General features: G+C 44.3%; 1 protein-coding gene across 1 annotated transcript in view; it reads left to right on the top strand.

The window, feature by feature from the left end:
• Nucleotides 1-20233, top strand: part of TCF7L1 (transcription factor 7 like 1) — a 160003-nt gene extending 139770 nt beyond the window's left edge. The window contains exons 5-12 of the mRNA XM_057558490.1: nt 13037-13169; nt 14128-14230; nt 14535-14618; nt 15330-15473; nt 16209-16368; nt 16454-16561; nt 17454-17529; nt 18821-20233. Coding sequence (XP_057414473.1) covers nt 13037-13169; nt 14128-14230; nt 14535-14618; nt 15330-15473; nt 16209-16368; nt 16454-16561; nt 17454-17529; nt 18821-19254 — 1242 coding nt within the window. The 3' untranslated portion in view covers nt 19255-20233. The remainder of the gene's footprint in view (nt 1-13036; nt 13170-14127; nt 14231-14534; nt 14619-15329; nt 15474-16208; nt 16369-16453; nt 16562-17453; nt 17530-18820) is intronic.
• The last annotated feature ends 3368 nt before the right edge of the window (nt 20234-23601 follow it).

Below are 23601 nucleotides of genomic sequence, written 5' to 3'. Positions count from 1 at the left end.
ATCGTGACAAGTCAAGTCTGTGCACTGATGACACAGATGAAAAAGATGATGATAGAGGACAGAAACTAAAAACCAGTCTACAAATAGTGTTCCTGAAGAAGAGACCACACAACCAATAAAAACGGCAGTGGGCAATAAGAAAGTGAAACTGGGCTTTAAAAACAAAAACTAGGGACTTCCCTGGCGGTCCAGCGGTTAAGACGCCATGCTTCCACTGCAGGGGCGTGGGTTCCATCCCTCGTCGGGAAACTAAGATCCCACATGCTACACGGCATGGCCAAAAAATAAAAAACAAGTAAATTAATAAATAAAAACAAAAACTCAAGTGTATAGCTTGAAAGCACTCACCTGAATTCTACAAAGTAAATGAAAATTGACATTTACCTAGACACGTCCTGGCAACAGTCTGAATTGTAAGGGTTTAATTTGGTTTTTTTTTTTTTCCTGCAAGCATCTATGCAGGAAGGAAAAGGCCAGTGTCAAAGGAGCAAAAATAAAGGTAAACTCAGAATTCTCTTTTGCTGCCTTTAATGCCAGCAAACAGTAGAAAAGGGAGAGTCTTGATAAGGAAAGATTTATACCAAGAATTTTGTGCCCAGTCCAATTTGCAAAGACCTCAGAAATGTACCACTGCTTCCAAGAAGGACCTAAAGCACGTTCTAATTCCCTGCAGCATTTTCTCTCTGCTGCTGCCTTACAGAGACCCTGGATTTATCTTCGCATCTTTCACAGCCTGCAGCTTACTGCTTGCCGCCTGTGAGGAGCTCAGAGAATATTTGTTAGTACGTTAATATAGACTCTCATCCCGTCATTTTCTTCTCTGCGCTCCAGTCCACTGGCTTCCTGGGGGTTCCTCAAACACGCGGAGCTTCCTGCCCACCTCGGAGCCAATGCGCTGGGTGCCTTCTGCCAAAACACCCTTCCCTCTCATGCCCACACATCTCACTCCACTGCCTTCGTGTATTCATTCAAAAGTCATTTTCTCATTGAGGCCTTCCCTGGTCAGCGTGTGTAACTTATAACCCACACCTGCCTCGCTTCTTATCTGCCGTCCCTGACTTGGTTTTTCTCCTTAACATTTATCACTATCTAATATTTTAGTTATTTATTTATTTGGCTTACTGTCTGTCCAGTTAGAATGTACCTACCGCAAGGATAGGTATTTTTGTCTAAAAAGACAAGATTCTCTAGTGCATTCACGAGACCTAGAACTGTGCCTGGCACATAGTTGATGCAACATAAATACCTGGGATCCGTATTTTCTGCAGGGCCAATTAGATCAGCAATCCAGCCATGTCGCCAGAGACCCAGGTTCTTTCCACCTCTGCTTGTTGGCCTCCAGCCCTTTGACTGCCCAACTCGGTCCCTGCTGCGTAGACAGTCTCCACAAACATTTACCCAATAAATAAAAGTGTGAATTTCCATTTCTCTCGAAAATTCTGTATAGGAGACATATGTTCAAATTTCCTTTCTTTAATAGGATACGATGACAGAATTGGCAAAGAGCTTACATTTTGCCTTTAAAGTGGTATTTGTTAGAGAGTGGTGTGTGCGTGTGCACACACAGAGAGAATTGGGAGTTTTTTCCCTCAACTTTAATTAAGTTCCTCTTTGCCCCTGCTTATGTTATAAATCCACCGCTGTGACTGGACTGGTATTTTAGGTACAAACCAGTTTGCTTTTTCCCGCAAGTCCTGCATTTAAGCACATAATCTCCTGAAAAGAGTTCTGGCCCGCTAGAAGAGAAGGTTTTCTCAATCACTAAACAGACGATTGATTGTGGATAGAGCATATTTCTTAAACATATACAATCAGGTACAGTTAGCAACCTGTGCACCTGTGAGGATCTTTTCTGGGCAGCCTGTTGGGTGGTCTGTGTCTGCTTTGTAGGTGATGCCACAGAATTAAGGCTCCTCTTTGCCTGATCTGAAAAACCTTATCCTTCTGATCGCTGAAATTCAGATCAGGAAGAGAAGGAGATAGTGAACGAACACTAGGAGCAGGAGGCTTTGTGAAGGCCTCAAACCAGTTACTGAGAGAAGCAGGCGGTGGAGAGTGGCAGGGCCTCATGGAAGGACGGTTTGTGGAGAGGTGGCTGGTCCATCTGCGGTGGAGCGTTGGCTTTACTTAGAGCTTGGAAGAAAGTCATGAACAGTAGAAGAGAGGATGAATTGCTTCCTCAGGACCAGGAGTTTCAAGGAGAACTTTGGCTTGGACCAACCCTAGAAACAGACCAAAATAGACAAGAAAACACTTGAGCTGGGAAAGGGGTGGGTCTGCGTGATGGGCTAGAAGGATTCAGGTCCAAGGCAGCTCTGAGATGCTCTTCTTTGGATAAAACTGGACTCGGCTACCTTGCCCAGGGAACACCTGTACCCTGGGTTGGGCGTGCTCTTTGCACAGCAGGCTGTCCACTGAGAGGTGTGTGGTGGTTCTCAGCATTCCTGCCCTTGGCCTGGGATTATGCTGTGGACATCCTGCCCCTGGGGACAGCGAAGGAGCAAAAAAAAGCGGGAACTTTTCTTGGGATGGTAGCCTCCTAGGAGAGCTTTCCCGGAGTCAGCCCTAAAGAGAGTGATCTTTGCTAATCAGTCCCGGAGGCCTCGTCTTCCCAGCCTGACCAAGGAAAAGTCTACCTTCCTCTTTCTTTCTGTGAACCCACCACTTTCCAGTCCATTTTATGGAAAATGATGCCACCTAATGGGAACCAATAATAATAACTCATGGAGTGTTAAAGTGAGGGACCTGCATTTTCAAATATAACCCACATTTCCCTGCTTTGTACTTAACTCTGGTACCCATTCGGTGCTGTTTGTCAGTTTCTTTTTAAAAATTTTATTGCAAAATTTTTCAACCATATACAAAACAAGACAGTACAAAGAAATCCCATGTCCCCATCTCCTAGCCTTAACAACCGTCAGTATTCTGCTGTGTTTATTTCATCTATCTTCCCAACACCCCTTACCTTGTTTTTTCTTCGATTTTTTATTTATTTTTTTTTAATTTTTAAATTTTATTTTATTTTTTTATACAGCAGGTTCTTATTAGTTATCCATTTTATACATATTAGTGTATATATGTCAATCCCAATCTCCCAATTCATCACACCACCACCACCACCCCCCACTGCCACTTTCCCCCGTTGGTGTCCATACGTTTGTTCTCTACATCTGTGTCTCAATTTCTGCCCTGCAAACCGGTTCATCTGTACCATATTTCTAGGTTCCAAATATATGCATTAATATACGATACTTGTTTTTCTCTTTCTGACTTACTTCGCTCTGTATGACAGTCACTAGGTCCATCCACGTCTCTACAAATGACCCAATTTCATTCCTTTTTATGGCTGAATAATATTCCATTGCATATATGTACCACATCTTCTTTATCCATTCGTCTGTCGATGGGCATAGAGCTTGCTTCCATGACCTGGCTATTGTAAATAGTGCTGCAATGAACATTGGGGTGCATGTGTCTTTTTAAATTATGGTTTTCTCTGGGTATATGCCCAGTAGTGGGATTGCTGGGTCATATGGTAATTCTATTTTTAATTTTTTAGGGAACCTCCATACTGTTCTCCATAGTGGCTGTATCAGTTTACATTCCCACCAACAGTGCAAGAGGGTTCCCTTTTCTCCACACCCTCTCCAGCATTTGTTGTTTGTAGATTTTCTGATGATGCCCATTCTAACTGGTGTGAGGTGATACCTCATTGTAGTTTTGATTTGCATTTCTCTAATAATTAGTGATGTTGAGCAGCTTTTCATGTGCCTCTTGGCCATCTGTATGTCTTCTTTGGAGAAATGTCTATTTAGGTCTTCTGCCCATTTTTGGATTGGGTTGTTTGTTTTTTTAATATTGAGCTGCATGAGCTGTTTATATATTTTGGAGATTAATCTTTGTCCATTGATTCATTTGCACATATTTTCTCCCATTCTGAAGGTTGTCTTTTCGTTTTGTTTGTAGTTTCCTTTGCTTTGCAAAAGCTTTTAAGTTTCATTAGGTCCCATTTGTTTATCTATGTTTTTATTTCCATTACTCTAGGAGGTGGATCAAAAAAGATCTTGCTGTGGTATATGTCGTAGAGTGTTCTTCCTATGTTTTCCTCTAAGAGTTTTATAGTGTCCGGTCTTACATTTAGGCCTCTAATCCATTTTGAGTTTATTTTTGTGTATGGTGTTAGGGAGTGTTCTAATTTCATTCTTTTACATGTAGCTGTCTAGTTTTCCCAGCACCACTTACGGAAGAGACTGTCTTTTCTCCATTGTATATCCTTGCCTCCTTTGTCATAGATTAGTTGACCATAGGGGCGTGGGTTTATCTCTGGGCTTTCTATCCTGTTCCATTGATCTATATTTCTGTTTTTGTGCCAATACCATATTGTCTTGATTACTATAGCTTTGTAGTATAGTCTGAAGTCAGGGAGTCTGATTCCTTCAGCTCCGTTTTTTTCCCTCCAGACTGCTTTGGCTATTCGGGGTCTTTTGTGTCTCCATACAAATTTTAAGATTTTTTGTTCTAGTTCTGTAAAAAATGCCATTGGTAATTTGATAGGGATTGCATTGAATCTGTAGATTGCTTTGGGTAGTGTAGTCATTTTCACAATATTGATTCTTCCAATCCAAGAACATGGTACATCTCTCCACCTGTTGGTATCATCTTTAATTTCTTTCATCAGTGTCTTATAGTTTTCTGCAGACAGGTCTTTTGTCTCCCTAGGTAGGTTTATTCCTAGGTATTTTATTCTTTTTGTTGCAGTGGTGAGTGGGAGTGTTTCCTTAATTTCTCTTTCAGATTTTTCATCATTAGTGTACAGGAATGCAAGAGATTTCTGTGCATTCATTTTGTATCCTGCAACTTTACCAAATTCATTGATTAGCTCTAGTAGTTTTCTGGTGGCATCTTTAGGATTCTCTACATGTAGTATCATGTCATCTGCAAACAGTGACAGTTTTACTCCTTCTTTTCCAATGTGTATTCCTTTTATTTCTTTTTCTTCTCTGATTGCCGTGGCTAAGACTTCCAAAACTATGTTGAATAATAGTGGTGAGAGTGGACATCCTTGTCTTGTTCGTGATCTTAGAGGAAATGCTTTCAGTTTTTCACCATTGAGGATGATGTTTGCTGTAGGTTTGTCGTATATGGGCTTTATTATGTTGAGGTAGGTTCCCTCTGTGCCCACTTTCTGGAGAGTTTTTATCATAAATGGGCGTTGAATTCTTTCAGAAGCTTTTTCTGCATCTGTTGAGATGCTTTTTCTTCTTCAGTTTGTTAATATGGTGTATCACATTGATTGATTTGCATATACTGAAGAATCCTTGCATCCCTGGGATAAATCACACTTGATCATGGTGTATGATCCTTTTAATGTGTTGTTGGATTCTGTTTGCTAGTATTTTGTTGAGGATTTTTGAATCTATATTCATCAGTGTTATTGGTCTGTAATTTTCTTTTTTTGTAGTGTCTTTGTCTGGTTTTGGTATCAGGGTGATGGTGGCCTCATAGAATGAGTTTGGGAGTGTTCCTTCCTCTGCAGTTTTTTGGAAGAGTTTGAGAAGAATGGGTGTTAGCTCTTCTCTAAATGTTTGATGGAATTCACCTGTGAAGCCATCTGGACTTTTGTTTGTTGGAAGATTTTTAATCACAGTTTCAATTTCATTCCTTGTGATTGGTCTGTTCATATTTTCTATTTCTTCCTGGTTCAGTCTTGGAAGGTTATGCCTTTCTAAGAATTTGTCCATTTCTTCCAGCTTGTCCATTTTATTGGCACAGAGTTGCTTGTAGTAGTCTCTTAGGATGCTTTGTATTTCTGCGGTGTCTGTTGTAACTTCTCCTTTTTCATTTCTAATTTTATTGATTTGAGTCCTCTCCCTCTTTTTCTTGATGAGTCTGGCTAATGGTTTATCAACTTTGTTTATCTTCTCAAAGAACTAGCTTTTAATTTTATTGATCTTTGCTATTGTTTTCTTTGTTTCTATTTTATTTATTTCTCTGATCTTTATGATTTCTTTCCTTCTGCTAACTTTGGGTTCTGTTTGTTCTTCTTTCTCTAGTTCCTTCAGGTGTAAGGTTAGATTGTTTATTTGAGATTTTTCTTGTTTCTTGAGGTAGGCTTGTATAGCTATAAACTTCCCTCTTAGAACTGCTTTTGCTGCATCCCATAGGTTTGGATCGTCGTGTCTTCCTTGTCATTTGTCTCTAGGTATTTTTTGATTTCCTCTTTGATTTCTTCAGTGATCTCTTGGTTATTTAGTAATGTATTGTTTAGCCTCCATGTGTTTGTGTTTTTTATGTTTTTTTCCCTGTAATTCATTTCTAATCTCATAGCATTGTGGTCAGAAAAGATACTTGATATGATTTCAATTTTCCTAAATTTACTGAGACTTGATTTGTGACCCAAGATGTGATCTATCCTGGAGAATGTTCTGTGAGCACTTGAGAAGAAAGTGTAATCTGCTGTTTTGGGATGGAATGTCCTATAAATATCAATTAAATCTATCTGGTCTATTGTGTCATTTAAAGCTTGTGTTTCCTTATTAATTTTCTGTTTGGATGATCTGTCCATTGGTGTAAGTGAGGTGTTAAAAGTCCCCCACTATTATTGTGTTTCTGTCGATTTCCTCTTTTAGAGCTCTTAGTAGTTGCCTTATGTATTGAGGTGCTCCTATGTTGGGTGCATATATATTTATAATTGTTATATCTTCTTCTTGGATTGATCCCTTGATCATTATGTAGTGTCCTTCCTTATCTCTTGTAACATTCTTTATTTTAAAGTCCATTTTGTCTGCTATAAGTATTGCTATTTCAGCTTTCTTTTGATTTCCATTCGCTTGGAATATCTTTTTCCATCCCCTCACTTTCAGTCTGTGTGTGTCCCTAGGTCTGAAGTGGGTCTCTTGTAGACAGCATATATATGGTTCTTGTTTTATTATCCATTCAGCAAGCCTGTGTCTTTTGGTTGGAGCATTTAATCCATTCACGTTTAAGGTAATTATCGATATGTATGTTCCTGTGACCATTTTCTTAATCGTTTTGGGTTTGTTTTTGTAGGTCCTTTTCTTCTCTTGTGTTTCCCACTTAGAGAAGTTCCTTTAGCATTTGTTGTAGAGCTGGTTTGGTGGTGCTGAATTCTCTTAGGTTTTGCTTGTCTGTAAAGCTTTTGATTTCTCCATCAAATCTGAATGAGATCCTTGCCGGTAGAGTAATCTTGGTTGTAGGTTCTTCCCTTTCATCACTTTAAGTATATCATGCCACTCCCTTCTGGCTTGTAGAATTTCTGCTGAGAAATCAGCTGTTAACCTTATGGGAGTTCCCTTGTATGTTATTTGTCATTTTTCCCTTGCTGCTCTCCATAATTCTTCTTTGTCCTTAATTTTTGCCAGTTTGATTACTATGTGTCTCGGCGTGTTTCTCTTTGGGTTTATCCTGTGTGGGACTCTCTGTGCTTCCTGGACTTGGGGGGCTATTTCCTTTCCCATGTTAGGGAAGTTTTCAACTATAATCTCTTCAAATATTTTATCTGGTCCTTTTTCTCTTCTCTTTCTGGGACCCCTATAATGCAAATGTTGTTGTGTTTAATGTTGTCCCAGAGGTCTCTTAGGCTGTCTTCATTTCTTTTCATTCTTTTTTCTTTTTTTTTTTTTTTTTTTTTTTTAAAGATTTATTTTTTTTTTATTGATTGATTGATTGATTGATTGCTATGTTGGGTCCTCGTTTCTGTGCTAGGGCTTTCTCTAGCTGCGGCAAGCGGGGGCCACTCTTCATCGCGGTGCGGGGACCGCTCTTCATCGCGGTGCGCGGGCCTTTCACTATCGCGGCCCCTCCCGCTGCGGGGCACAGGCTCCAGACGCGCAGGCTCAGCAATTGTGGCTCACGGGCCCAGCCGCTCCGCGGCATGCGGGATCCTCCCAGACCAGGGCTCGAACCCGTGTCCCCTGCATTATTGGCAGGCAGACTCTCAACCACTGCGCCACCAGGGAAGCCCCATTCTTTTTTCTTTATTCTGTTCCACAGCAGTGAATTCCACCATCCTGGCTTCCGGGTCACTTATCCGTTCTTCGGCCTCAGTTATTCTGCTATTGATTCCTTCTAGTGTATTTTTCATTTCAGTTATTGTATTGGTCATCTCTGTTTGTTTGTTCTTTAATTCTTCTAGGTCTTTGTTAAACATTTCTTGCATCTTCTCGATCTTTGCCTCCATTTTTTTTCCGAGGTCCTGGATCATCTTCACTATCATTATTCTGAATTCTTTTTCTGGAAGGTTGCCTATCTCTACTTCATTTAGTTGTTTCCCTGGGGTTTTATCTTGTTCCTTCATCTGGTACATAGCCCTCTCTCTGCCTTTTCATGTTGTCTGTCTTTCCGTGAATGTGGTTTTTGTTCCACAGGCTGCAGGATTGTAGTTCTTCTTGCTTCTGCTGTCTGCCCTCTGGTGGATGAGGCTATCTAAGAGGCTTGTGCAAGTTTCCTGGTGGGAGGGACTGGTGGTGGGTAGAGCTGGGTGTTGCTCTGGTGGGCAGAGCTCAGTAAAACTTTAATCTGCTTGTCTGCTGATGGGTGGGGCTGAGTTTTCTCCCTGTTGGTTGTTTGGCCTGAGGCGACACAGCACTGGAGCCTACAGGCTCTTTGGTGAGGCTAATGGCAGACTCCGGGAGGGCTTATGCAAAGGAGTACTTCCCAGAACTTCTGCCTCCAGTGTCCTTGTCCCAACGGTGAGCCACAGCCACCCTCCGCCTCTGCAGGAGACCTTCCAACACTAGCAGGTAGGTCTGGTTCAGTCTCCTATGGGGTCACTGCTCCTTCCCCGGGTCCTGATGCACACACACTACTTTGTGTGTGCCCTCCAAGAGTGGAGTCTCTGTTTCCCCCAGTCCTTTCGAAGTCCTGCAGTCAAATCCCGCTAGCCTTCAGAGTCTGATTCTCTAGGAATTCCTCCTCCAGTTGCCGGACCCCCAGGTTGGGAAGCCTGACGTGGGGCTCAGAACCTTCACTCCAGTGGGTGGACTTCTGTGGTATAAGTGTTCTCCAGTTCATGAGTCACCCACCCATCAGTTATGGGATTTGATTTTATTGTGATTGCGCCCCTCCTACCATCTCATTATGGCTTCTGCTTTGTCTTTGGATGTGGGTTATCTTTTTTGGTGAGTGCTAGTGTCTTCCTGTTGATGATTGTTCATCAGTTAGTTGTGATTCCGTTGCTCTTGCAAGAGGGAGTGAGCGCACGTCCTTCTACTCCACCATCTTGAACCCGAGCCTTCCAGACCTTTAGTCCTGTTTGTCAGTTTCTGATGAAGCCAAACTCAACAGCACATGGCCAGTCAGGATTCATAATACTATTAATTATTTTAAGATGGCTCTATGTACATATATCCAATCATCACATAGTACACATTAAATATATAACAATCTTATTTGTCAATTATACCTCAATAAAGCTGAAATATTAAATTTAAAAAAAGATGGCTATAAATGATATAAATGAATAACAGATGTACAAGAAGTCTAAATGAATGGAGATATGCCAAAATGATAATAGTGACTGGGTTAGGCTAGTGTGATTATGGAGTTTTTTTGGTTTGTTTTTTTGTGTGTGTGTGATTGTGTTTTCTAAATGTTTTATAATATAGTTTATATTTCTTTCTTAGGAAATTTGTGTTCATCATAAGTATAGTTTTAAGTAAGTAATAATTAAATTGGAAAATACAGAAAGGGAAATAAGAAAAACAAAAGCACCTGCAGTCCCACCACTCAAATATACTTACTGTTTACATTTTGGTGTGCTTCTAGTCTTTTTGTTAGTTTGTTTGTTTTTTCTTCCACTGCGCTGCACTGCTGGTGGGATGGGATCTTAGTTCCCCAACCAGGGATTGAACCCCAGCCCATGCTAGTGAAGCACCGAGTCCTAACCACTGGACCACCAGGGAACTGCCTCTAGTCTTTTTTTAAATCATAGAATTTATGTGTTTTTTTAAAATTGTAATCATTCTGTGTAATTCTTTTATCATTTACTATCACTTTAGTAATAATTCTATTGCTTTTATGATACTAAAAATCACCCTTTAGACAAAGCTGTTTCCAGGAAACCTCAGTGCATCATTGAGTTGCATCAGGATCCTAGAAATCTGACCTTAAAATAATTTTTTTATACTCTTATTTGTGCGGAATGTTCATGTACGTGGAGACCTCTTCAAAAGCCAGTGAAGGAACAGGTGAAAACAGTAAGAAGAAAAGAATTTTAGAATTTATTGTGCAACGTCAAATGTGCCCACTGAAGGTGGTGATAGGAAGTTGTTCAAGGTGAGGTACCCGCAGGGTCCAGCCGTGTGCCAGCGCCACCTAGTGGTTTTGGTTATGAACCATCTGCATTCTTGGTCTCATCTGCATTCTTGGTCTCACTTCTGTGAGTCTGAGAGCTGGGCCCCTGGGTTCTAGGCCTTGCTCCAGGACTCTGCCTCTCATCTCTGCTTAGCCCCACTGAAAATGGAGCAAGATTACTGTCAGCACACGAATGCCTAGGAGATGTACATATAGTTGCTTGCATGATGAGCACCCAGGGGGCACTGAGTAAAAGGCAGAAGGGCTCAGGAATCTATGAAACGAAACATTCAACTGGGAAGACAGAAGTTTGGAATTCTGGCCCCCTGAGATGCCACCAAATCATCATCCTTTTTACGAATCTCTTTTTTAATAAATCTCTTCTCCACTTGTAACTCATTTACCTTATTACCCGAAAAAATGTGTGTCAGTCCTTTCTCTGACAGATGTTTTGATTAGGCTGTTGAGGTGCCAGGTAGTGCAAGAGAAGACAGCCTGGTGTGTTAGAGCCATAAAGGGCTGATAGGAATCCAGTTCTACCACTTACTAGCCCTGTGGCTCAGGCTAAGTCACTTAATCTTTCCCCACTCAGTTTCCTCATTCCTCAAATGAAGATAATCATAGCTTTTTTGCTAGGTTATAATAAGGACGATAGCCATTTTTACAATAAAAATCTTTATTGTTAAGTCAGACAGTGTCAAAACAATTAAAAATTAATTCAGTTTACTAATTCCAGGACACACAGGTTTTTCCCTTTTTTAACATTTCTGAAGCAGGATGTGTTGGTGACATGCCAGTGTTTTTGCTTTCTTAACAGTTACGTAAAATGTGCTCCTTACACTCTCTGGTGTTGTAAATGAAATGTGATAATTAGGTCAGCAGAGTGTTTGAAACTCTCCAGGGAGAACTGTTTTAAGTGCCCTTGGTGGTGTCTGTAAACCCTGAACATGACAACTGGTTATATGAGGTCTGATGGTGACAGTTCCCTCACTGCTCTGTTACCAGTCTCAGATGTGAACCCATGAGCTACCCTTTCTAGGAGGTTCATTTGGAAAGCGTGTGTTGAGGGACTTCCCTGGCGGTCCAGTGGTTAAGACTCCGCGCTTCCGTTGCCGGGGGCATGGGTTTGATCCCTGGTCGGGGAACTAAGATCCCTCATGCTGCACGATGCAGCCAAAAAGAAAAAAAAAAAAAAAAAACTGAAAAGGAAAGCGTGTGTTCTAAAGTCCCTGAGATTACACAGAGCACGGTTCATAATTCAGCAGCCTGTAGCATTCAGCACCACACAGTACACATGAAATTAGTGATGGTGGGCTGTTGTTTGTTTTTTTGGGTTTTTTTAATATTTATTTATTTATTTTGGCTGTTCTGGGTCTTAGTTGTGGCACCGGGATCTTCGCTGCAGCATGCGAACTCTTAGTTGCAGCGTTCATGTGGGATCTAGTTCCCCGACCAGGGATCGAACCCAGGCCCCCCGCATTGGTAGCACAGAGTCTTACCCACTGGACCACAAGGGAAGTCCCTGGTGGGCTGTTTTGAAGAGGGTATGTAGGAGGGTGGACGTAAATCCCTTCTCTAATTCTGTTGGTTCCTTCTCTGCTGTATAGACCGCTGCTTTCTCTCAAGTACTCTTCAAGGGCTGAATGGGATGTTGCATGGAAAATACCTGGTACCTATTCAACCAAGTACATAACCACAGGTTTTACAGGCATATCTTGTTTTATTGTACTTTACTGTGCTTCGCAGACATTGCATTTTTTATGAGTTGAAGGTTTATAGCAATCTTGCATCCAGCAAGTCTGTCGGCATCATTTTTCCAACAGCCTTTGCTCACTTTGTGTCTCTGGGTCACATTTCAGTAATTCTCGCAATATTTCAAATTTATTCATCATTATTATATTTATTATGCTGATCTGTGATCACTGATCTTTGATGTCACTATTGCAAAAAGATTACAACTCACTAAAGGCTCAGATGATAGTTAGCACCTTTTGACAATAAAGTATTTTTAATTAGGGTATGTGCATATTTTTTTAGACCTAATGCCATTGCACACTTAACAGACTACAGTATAGTGTAAACATAACTTTTTTTTTTTAATTATTAGCACCTTTAATTATTATTTATTTATTTATTTATTTGGCTGTGTTGGGTCTTTGTTTCTGTGTGAGGGCTTCCTCTAGTTGCGGCAAGCGGGGGCCACTCTTCATCGCGGTGCGCGGGCCTCACTATCGTGGCCTCTCTTGTTGCGGAGCACAGGCTCCAGACGCGCAGGCTCAGCAGTTGTGGCTCACGGGCCCAGTTGCTCTGCGGCATGTGGGATCTTCCCAGACCAGGGCTCGAACCCGTGTCCCCTGCATTAGTAGGCAGATTCTCAACCACTGCGCCACCAGGGAAGCCCCAAACATAACTTTTATACGCACTGGGAGGGACTTCCCTGGTGGTCCAGTGGTTAAGACTCTGCTCTTCCACTGCAGGGGGTGCGGGTTCCATCCCTGGTCAGGGAACTAAGATCCCACACGCCATGCAGCACAGCCAAAAAAAAAAAAAAATTCTTTTTCAAAAAAAAAAAATAGATTTATGCACCGGGAAACCAAAAACTGTGTGTGATTTGCTTTACTGCAGATAAAGCAGTAAACGGAACCTGCAGTATCTCTGAGGTCTGCCCGTACCCTCCATCTCCTTGGCAACTGTCCCTAGTCTTTTTCTCTCTGTCTTTCAGTCTAATAAAGTTCCTGTTGTTCAGCACCCGCACCACATGCATCCGTTGACGCCCCTCATCACCTACAGCAACGACCACTTCTCCCCTGGCTCCCCTCCCACACACCTCTCCCCAGAGATCGATCCAAAGACAGGTGAGTCAGCGGCTGCTCAGGCTGGACCAGCTCCACAGCTCCAGTGGGGGTGGGCTTTTCTTCTCGGGGAGTATTTCAGCCCTGGAATCAGACAGACCTGGGTTCAAACCATGTCTCCAACTCTGAATTGTCTCTAACCCTGCCCACTAAGTTTAGCCTTTTTGCTAAAAAGTTTCGCCAGTTCGCTCATCAGTGCCTTACGTGTCCCTTCTGCATCACTGGGTCATTGTGAGGATGAAAGGAGATTAAACGAGATGATGCATAGGGCCTGGCTCCACAGCAAGCATTTGGTGTTGCTCTGCCACTGCTTCTTTTACTTTAGAATCTCTTAAAACTTTAAGATTGGAATGACCTGAAAGGGGAAAAGAAATCTCCTTTCTCATTGACTTTGAAGTCTAGCCGGCTGCAGGCTGTGCCTCCTTAAACCAAAACCTATGCCCTAAACTGAACATATGGAAGTAAACAGTCTAGCCAGACATAAGTATAGCTATAAAGCAGTAGACTGAGTTGGCTTGTTGTTTTTAACTTGCTCACCCAAACTCCATCCCAGAGGGAGCCATAGTCTTCATAAAATTCCCATAGAGTTTCCATGGGTCAAAGCATTTTTGGAGCTCCTCTTTAGAGAAATCACAGCTAGTACAAGTTACAGATAATAAGGAGGACAAATATGGAACAGAGATCCAAAGTTTATCTTTCCATGAATGAGGCAGCTTTTCTAGCTGATGACTCTGGGGATATCTTGGGTCTCTCAGTCCAAAATTTCCTGCCTGTGTCTTGGACGACGCCTGTATGAGCAGCTGGAAGTTACTGGTGACAGAGGGCAGGGATAATAAAAGAAAGGGCCTTTCAAGCTCCAGGGCACCTGGGAATATAGGGCAAGGAACCTCCTGTTTGATATTATTTTAAGGTGTTAATGTAGGGCCAAGGAATTGTCTGACACATCTCTCTTTGGAAGCAGGAATCCCCCGGCCCCCTCACCCATCTGAGCTGTCTCCGTATTACCCACTGTCTCCCGGAGCTGTCGGGCAAATCCCCCATCCCCTCGGCTGGCTCGTCCCACAGTAAGGAAACTTACAGCCTTTCTTACCCTCCCTCCTTCCTTATGCTGAGTTCTAACTTCTGTACCTCCAGCCGGTCCTGGTGGTCCGTATACAGACGCCCCATCCCCCCACGTGTAGCCCTCTCACCAAAGCCCAGGACTCAGACCTCCCTGCTCTCCCCAGGGCAGTGTCCCCCCAACTCTTCCTTCCTACTTCCTGCCTTTACTTATCATCCTTTCTTCCCAACCGCCTCTCCTTCCCTGTCCTGAACATTCCCATTTTAGCCAATTTGCTGACCAGATTTCCTTGCTCCTGGCCCTTATAGGCAAGGACAGCCCATGTACTCCCTTCCTCCCGGCGGCTTCCGGCACCCCTACCCTGCCCTCGCCATGAATGCCTCAATGTCCAGGTGAGTCCTGGGGCTGGAGCTGTGAGCAGGAAGTGGCAGTGCAGGGAATGGTTGTCTACCAGCGTCCCTGCCATTTCTGACCGTTACACAGCTTTCTCTTGGCAGTAAGCGAGGAGGCAGGTGCTCACCTTTCCTCCCGCCTCTCTGATAAGGTGGGGATGGAGACCATAGGCTCAGCTCGCTCTTGCCCCATCTCTCTAAGAGAAGCATTTCAAAGCCCTCGCACTCAACGCTCCTGCACGTCCCCTCACGGGCTGGGCTGGGCTTTGTGGCACTGAAGCATTTTGAGTACGTCACTCTGAAGCCAGAGGCTGGGAGATTAATTGTTCCTGCAATGATGTCAGGAGAGGGGAAGTGAAAGGGGATTTCTGTCTCAGTGGCCGATCTACCTGACAGTGGTACCGCCAATGACAAAAGAAGTGCAACCCACAGCCTAAGCCCTTCTTTCCCCCCTGTGTACCCTGGCCTCAGACCCGCTGCATCTTCTTTTGTGTTTTTCATCCTACCTGCTTTCAGCACCAGATATAGGAAACCTGCGCGCTTGTGGGGGAAGGGAGGTTAGTTGGGTGTTTCCCAAACCGGTTCTGTCAAGGTCAGCGCATGGCCTTCCGTTGCCCCAACGCTGCAGACTGGGGGCCCGCCACATCCTCTGTGGGTGATAAGCATTCTGCCTGAATCCCTCTGTTGTCTTTGTTTCCATCTGGTACATAGCCTGGTTTCCAGTCGGTTCTCCCCTCACATGGTGGCTCCGGCCCATCCTGGTCTGCCCACCTCAGGGATCCCCCACCCCGCCATCGTCTCCCCCATCGTCAAGCAGGAACCGGCACCCCCCAGCCTGAGCCCGGCCGTGATCGCGTGAGTAACAGGCTGCCTGATGAGGGGTGGCCAGTCTCTGAGCAGCGAGTGCCATTGGTTGCTTTCTTGGGGACATTCAGCTGGCAGCCCGGCAGCTTCCTCAACTACACCCTCTCCCTTGGGAACTGTTCCCTTTGACCCCTGGAGTTCCCATCCTCTCAGAGACACCGTGCATCTCTTCTCACATTCAGGAAAGTTTTACAACCAGGACTTTGAGGCTGAAAGAGAAGCTGAGAGAGCTTTTAGCTTCCTTCTCCCCCTCCCACCCCGCCCCCCATACACTCGAAAATTGTAAGGCCCCAGAAAGGAGAATATTCTCCAGGTCACATGGCTGACCGGTGGCAGAGCCGTGCCCAGCACCAAGGCCTGTGCTTTGTCCACTGTGCCATAAGGACAGCAGGAAAGCCAGAGTCGGTGCCTCGTAGCCGAGGAGACCTCCCCGCTCCGTCTCTGCCTGAAGTGCCCTGCCCCCCTCCTCTTTCTCAGCTGCGGCCAGTGCATCCCAGCCCTCACCACCACCCTCCGCTCCTTTGTCAGGAGGTTGTCCTTTCCTAGAACATGGCCGGAGGTCAGTCAGAGGCTAGGAGCTAGGTGCTCAGGCTCTGAAAGCAGCCCCGGGCAACCTGCATTATCATCCAAGCGACAGCCTCTCCCCTCCCCAGAGGCAGACAGCGCTTAGCCTCCTAGAGAGATGACAGCTGACACCAGCTAACCTACAGCCTTACGACTCCCCAGGAAATCACCCGTCACGGTGAAAAAAGAGGAAGAAAAGAAACCCCATGTGAAGAAGCCTCTTAACGCCTTCATGTTATATATGAAGGAGATGAGGGCCAAGGTGGTGGCCGAGTGCACCCTGAAGGAAAGTGCAGCCATTAACCAGATCCTGGGGAGAAAGGTAAGGCCTGCCCTTGTGCTCCGGCTGTGCGGCTCAGCGGCCCCCGCGCTCACCGCTCTGTGCTCGCTGGTCCTCTCTCCCGCAGTGGCACAACCTGTCCCGAGAAGAACAGGCCAAGTACTACGAACTGGCCCGGAAGGAGCGGCAGCTTCACTCGCAGCTCTACCCAACCTGGTCAGCCCGGGACAACTACGTACGTGCCCATCAGACACCAGGAGCAGCCTCTGCGAGAGGAAGAGGGGAAAAGGAAGCTGACTCCAGTGACAGAGGACCCTATCAACGGAGTCAGCTTCCAGGGAGGCCAGGGAGAAGTCTATATTTCTCTAGAGATAAGACATTTTAGTTCTCAGGAGGGCAACAAGGCCATGGTTTGGTATCCTGAGGACAGACTCCAATTTGTGCCTGTCCCATTGGAAGTGGACTCAGCCTTTAACTCCATAATTCAGGGTGCAGTGTGAGCTGTGTGCTAGCTCTGTGGTCAGTGTCTCTAGCCAAGGGTTCCCAACCTGGGGCTCAGAGACCAATGCATAAGCCGCTGCCCGCGTTTCTGATAACACCCTGAAACTGGGAAGGTTTTTGTATGTATGTTCTTACTTGCTCTTTTTTGTGCTAAAAGGCTGCATAGCTACGTTAGTTTTTTGGGGGTTTTGTTTGTTTATTTGGTTTTTTTTTTGCCGATTGAACCCATGCCCTCGGCAGTGAAAGCACAGAGTCCTAACCACTGGACAGCTGGGGAATTCCCAGCTGCATTAGATTTTCAGTGAGACCTGGGACCCCTCAGAAAAGATCAGGAACCTTACAGTGTTCTAGGGAGAGAAATGGAAAAATAAGCCTGAAGGGCAGGGAAAGAATGAGGCCTTCCGAGAAAGCCAGGGCACCGGAGCTGGAGGGACGGGATCCAGTGGGGGAGGGAAGCGGTGTTCCAGGAAGGCTCACTGTGCCACCCTGTGAGGCTGCCGTGGGGAGTGTGATCTGGGTGCCCAGTACAGGAAGTATCCTGTCTCCCCACTTCATAGCTGGGAGTCCCGCAGAAAAGCCGGTTATTCTGTCCCTGGTTACCTCTTCCTTTGGCTGTTATCTTTCAGGGTAAAAAAAAGAAGAGGAAGCGAGAAAAGCAGCTTTCCCAGACCCAGTCCCAGCAGCAAGTCCAGGAGGCAGACGGTGAGTCTTCAGGAGGGCCCTGCATCTTTACTTCTTTTTCCCACTATCCCAGCTACACCCACCGGCACTTTGTACCCGGGTCTCTGATGGACACGGTGACAATGCCGTATTATGATAGCTGCCATTTTCAAGGCCTCAGCCTTATGTACACTCAGGGGGTGTGTTATTATTATCCCCTTTTTGGAGATGATCTGTTAAGAGGCTCGAAGAAGTGAAGGGATTTTTCCAGTCACTCTGCTTGTTAAATGGTCCAGTACTTTGTCACTTGGAAGGCTCTTTTCAATTCAGTTGAGTTGTGTCTTATTTGGGGGTTAGGTTCTAAAATCAATGCATAAGGTAAAAACTGAATGTCGCTGAAATGATCCTTGAAATTCCCTTAGGAAGGCAGCCCATTAGAGATCGACATTATCACCTATCAGTGAATCCAGTAGAATCAGGTTTTCCTCCAATGTTTGTTTGGTCGAATATCAGAAATAATTGTTCACTTGGAGCGGGGGGGGGGGCCCTTTGTGCCACAAATATGTACAGTATCTTTTTACACCAGAATCACACCCAGCACAGAGATGCTCACACTGTGACCAGTATTTCAGTCAAGCCTCCCATCTCATGCTCACTCCAGGACAAGTGCAGAACTTGTTTAGTTCCATCTATAGTGCTTTTTGGGGGGCGGGGGGCGGTGAGGGAGCTGCGCCACCCGGCTTGTGGGATCTTAGTTCCCTGACCAGGGATCAAACCCGGGGCCACAGCAGTGAAAGCGCCACGTCCTGACCCCTGGACCGCCAGGGAAGTCCCCTAAAGTGCTTTTTATCACCTTGCTTTTCTTTTCATCTCCTTTCCTACCTTTCTAATATCTGTATAATTTGCGTATTCATCTCCATAGGAGTACATGTAAGTTAACTATGTATATGATGCAAAATCCACTGTATATACCACGTTGCTTAGCAGGTGCTATACTGTCTCTGACAGCACCATAAACCAAAGATCTTAAAGCAAATTGAGTGGAGATCCATCCCCAGAATGATGAGCTTTCAGCAGGAAGATGATGATGTGATAGGCTGAGCTATTTTCCTTCCAGGCAGGTGCTGAATGGGTCTTTGGCATTTGGGCATTGCCCCTTGTCTGTGCTCTAGGTGTCTTGAAAGCCATAGCCGTCATTTCAGGTTCTCATGTCCCTCCCTGTACGCATTCTTGTTTCCGGAGTTGATGTGTACAGCTGGGCTTCCTCGGCAACCTCCGCCTCCCCCTGTGCTCCTAGCTGCTAACTCTTTCGTGTGGTTTTTTTTCCCCCTAGGTGCTCTGGCCTCCAAAAGCAAGAAGCCATGTGTCCAGTACCTGCCCCCTGAGAAGCCCTGTGACAGCCCTGCCTCCTCCCACGGCAGCATGCTGGACTCGCCGGCCACCCCTTCCACGGCCTTGGCTTCCCCGGCTGCCCCGGCCGCCACCCACTCGGAGCAAGCCCAGCCCCTCTCCCTCACCACCAAGCCAGAGACCCGGGCCCAGCTGGCTCTCCACTCGGCTGCCTTCCTGTCAGCGAAGGCTGCCGCCACCTCCTCTGGCCAGATGGGCAGCCAGCCCCCTGTCCTGTCCCGGCCCCTCCCCCTGGGGTCCGTGCCCACAGCTCTGCTGACGTCCCCCCCTTCCTTCCCAGCCACGCTCCATGCCCACCAGGCCCTCCCCGTGCTCCAGGCCCAGCCTCTTTCCTTGGTTACCAAGTCTGCCCACTAAGCTGCCCCCTGACCTATGCAGGCTGTCACGTGACTCATCGAGTAGTAATGACGCAGAAGAAGAAGAAGAAGAAGAAGAAGAAGAAAAGGAAACTTTATTGGTCAATATTTGACCACTCTGGACTGTTCTGTAAAGTGACTGGTAACAGCAGCGCTTTACGTTTTGTAGATGTAACCAGTAGCTGATCTTAAGGCTTTTTTAAAAAACAAAACAAAACAAACAAAAAAAATCTTTAAAAAACAAGAACTGAAAAGTAGTGTGTTATTCTTCCTGTATGTGCAGCGGTGGATGGACCTGGGCAGAAGGCACCTCTGTCTCTACCTCCTGGACTCTCTGCCCTCCTCCCTCTTCCCATCGTCCCCCCGCGTCCCGGCTTCCCCCACCCAGCCTGCATGTTGGCCATTGCTGCCATTTCTAGCCCGCAGCCTCTTCATCTACATCCCACTCCTGGACATTCCCTTTTACTTGGCCCACGTTCTTCTCCTTTGCTCAGCTCCGTGGGTTCTTGCCTTCATCTTCATTCTCTGCCCAGTGTAAGGCTGTCACCATGTGTGAAGACACCTTGGCCTCGTTTGTCTCCACCAGCATCCCCTTTCCCTCAGTGGCCCTAATGCCCCAGTCTCCAGCTTTTGGTGGGGGAAGAGGTCCTCTGCAGTGGTTCTTTCCCGCATTTAAAGGGACTCAAGGTGCCTGCCACTTCCTCAGTGAAGAAGCCTGTGTACCACCCCCTTACCAGTCGAGATGTTCCCTCACAGTCCCAGAGTGGCAGACAGGACCTGGAACCAAGGTCTGGCTCCTGTCACCCGGGTCCGTGCTAGCACAATCTGCCAAAGCTCTAAAGACCCTCCTCCCTCCCCCATCACCTCACATGCTTCTTCTGTGTGTATTTCTTTTCATTTTTATGGGGTTTTTTGGAGCAATTTAAACTCCCAGTTGTTTATTTTCACAAAAGAAAATAAAATTGCAGTTGCAAGACCTTTTCTGAGTATTTTAGTCCTTTTCTTGAATCAAGCCCCCTTCTTCACACCAAGCCCTGTGTGAGATTTTTGCAGACATGCAAAGGAGGAATGCCACTTATTGGAAGGGCATATAAATCATGCCTGACACGACTAGAAAAATTCAACCCAGTTTCCAGCCTCGAATGTGCACAGACCAGTCAGTATAGATAACTGAGATACAAAGGGATGAATCTTTTTATTTTCGTTTGTCTTCTTGTAATTGCCAAGATAGGAGAGGTATCCTTGGATTGCTTTGCATGTATCTAGCACTGCAATTAATTTTTTTGTTGTTACGGTGTTATTGAGGTATAATTCACATAACATACAATTCACCCATTTAAAGTGTACAATGCGGGACTTCCCTGGTGTCGCAGTAGTTAAGAATCCGCCTGCCAATGCAGGGGACATGGGTTCAATCCCTGGTCCAGGAAGATCCCACATGTTGCGAGCAACTAAGCCATGCGCCACAACTACTGAGCCTGCGCTCTAGAACCCGTGAGCCACAACTACTGAGCACGCGTGCCACAACTACTGAAGCCCGCGCTCCTAGAGACCGTGCTCCGCAACAAGAGAATCCACTGCAGTGAGAAGCATGCGCACCACAACAAAGAGTAGCCCCCGCTCGCCGCAACTAGAGAAAGCCTGCGTGCAGCAACGAAGACCCAGCGCAGACCAAAAAAAAAAAAAAACACAACACGTAAAGTATACAATTCAGTGGTTTTGACTGTGTTCAAAGTTGTGTACCCATCATCACACTGGACTTCAGAACATTTTCATTACTTCAAAATGAATCCCCGTACTCTTCAGAACTTACCCTCCACTTCCTCCTCCTCACACCCCCATCCCCACCTCCAGCCCTAAACAACCATGAAGCTACTTTTTTTTTTTAACTTCTTTATTGAAGTGTAATTGCTTTACAATGTTGTGTTAGTTTCTGCTGTATAACAAAAGTGAATCAGCTATACATATACATATATCCCCATATCCCCTCACTCTTGCATCTCCCTCCCATCCTCCCTATCCCAGCCCTCTAGGTGATCACAGAGCACCGAGCTGATCTCCCTGTGCTTTGCGGCTGCTTCCCACTAGCTACCTATTTTACATTTGGTTGTGTATATATGTCAATGCTAAATCTCTCATTTCATCCCAGTTTACCCTTCCCCCTCCCCGTGTCCTCAAGTCCATTTTCTACGTCCATGAATCTACTTTCTGTCTCTGGATTTTTCTGTTCTGGACATTTCGTTTAAATGGAATCATACACTACGTGGTCCTTTCTCACTGACTTCTTTCAGCAGAGTATTTTCAAGATTCATCCATGTTGTAACCTGTATCGGCACATCATTCCCTTTTTTTTTTTTTTATGATGGTAAAGTAGATAAATAACAAAATTCACCACTTTAACCATTTTAGGTGTACAATTCAGTGGCTTTAATTACCTTCACAGTGTTGTGCAACCATCACCACTATCTGTTTCCAAAACTTTTCATCACCCCAAACAGAGTCTCTATAACCATTAAGCAATAACTTCCTCATTCCCCTCCCCTCAGCCCCTGGTAACCTCTAATCTACTTTCTCTTTCAATGAATTTGCCTATTCTAAATATTCCATATAAATGGAATCATAAAACATTTGTCCTTTTGTGCCTGGCTTATTTAACTTAGCATAATGTTTTCAAGGTGCATTCATGTTGTAACGTATCAGAATTTCATTTTTTTTTTTTTTAGAATTTCATTTTTTTTAAGCCTTGTCTTCCTTTACCTTTTTTTGAGTACTTGCCAGATTTTTTTACCCTACTCAGACATAAAGCTTTTTAAATTGTGGTAAGTATAAAAAATATAAAAAATATATATTATATATTTTATATATATATAAGTGGACAATCTAAGTACATTCACAATGTTGTGCAACCGTAACCACTAACAACTTCCAGAACTATTTCATCATCCCAAACAGAAACACCATACCTATTAAATATTAACTCCCCATTCCTCCCTCCCCCCAGACTTTAGGAACCTGCAATCTACTTTATATCTTTATAAATTTGCCTATTTTAGGTACCTCATATAAGTAGAATCATACAATACTTGTCCCTTCATGTCTGGCTTATTTCACTTAGCATAATGTTTTCAAGGTTCATCCATATTGTAGCTTGTATTGATATCAGAACTTCATTCCTTTTTATGGCTGAATAATAGTCCATTGTATGTATAAACTACATTTTGTTTATTCATCTACTGATGAACACGTGGGTTGTTTCCATATTTTGGCTATTGTGAATCGTGTTGCTGTGAACTTTCACATACAAATATAACGTTTGAGTCCCTGTTTTCAATTCTTCGGAGTTTATATGTAGAAGTGGGATTGCTGGGTCATATTGGTAATTCTATGTTTAACATTTTGAGGAATTGCCAAACTTTTTCATAGCAGCTACAACATTTTACATTCCAATCAGCAATGTTTGAGGGCTCCAATTTCTCCACATCCTCACCAACATATTATTTTCTTTTTTTTTTTTTTTTTGAATACAGTTTTTAAAGGTTACACTCTATTTACAGTTATAACAAAATACTGGCTATATTCCCCATGTTGTACATTATATCTTTTAGCCTATCTTACACCCAGTAGTTTGTACCACCCACTCTCCCACTGGTAACCACTAGTTTGTTCTCTATATCTGTTTGAGTGTGCTTCTTTTTTGTTATATTCACTAGTTTGTTGTATTTTTTAGATTCCACATATAAGTGATGTTATTCAGTATTTGTCTTTATCTGTCTGACTTATTTCACTTAGCATAATGCCCTCCAAGTCCATCCACGTTGCTGCAAAAGACAAAATTTTGTGTTTTTTTTATGTCTGAGTAGTTTTCTATTGTATATATACACCACATCTTCTTTTCCCACTCATCTGTTGATGGACACTCAGGTTGCTTCCATATCTTGGCGATTGTAAATAATGCTGCTATGAACATTGGGGTGCATGTATCTTTTCGAATTAGTGTTTATGTTTTTTTTCAGATATATAGCCAGGAATGGAATTGCTGGGTCATATGTTAGTTCTATTTTTAGTTTTTTGAGAAGCCTCCATACTGTTTTCCACAGTGGCTGCACAAATTTACATTCCTACCAACAGTGTACGAAGGTTCCCTTTTCTCCACATCCTCACCAACATTTGTTATTCGTGGGGTTTTTTTGATGATAGCCATTATAGCAGGTGTGAGGTGATATCTCATTGTGGTTTTGATTTGCATTTCCCTGATGCATTTTCCTATTTTCTGTTTTTTTATTATAGCCATCCTAGTAGGTGTGGAGTGTGTCTCACTGTGATTTTGATTTGCATTTACCCAACTAAT

Source organism: Balaenoptera acutorostrata, chromosome 12 (assembly GCF_949987535.1).
Source record: "Balaenoptera acutorostrata chromosome 12, mBalAcu1.1, whole genome shotgun sequence".
Classification (NCBI taxonomy): domain Eukaryota; kingdom Metazoa; phylum Chordata; class Mammalia; order Artiodactyla; family Balaenopteridae; genus Balaenoptera; species Balaenoptera acutorostrata.
Note: the sequence above shows the minus strand (reverse complement) of the source record. Positions and strands in the feature narration are given on the sequence as shown.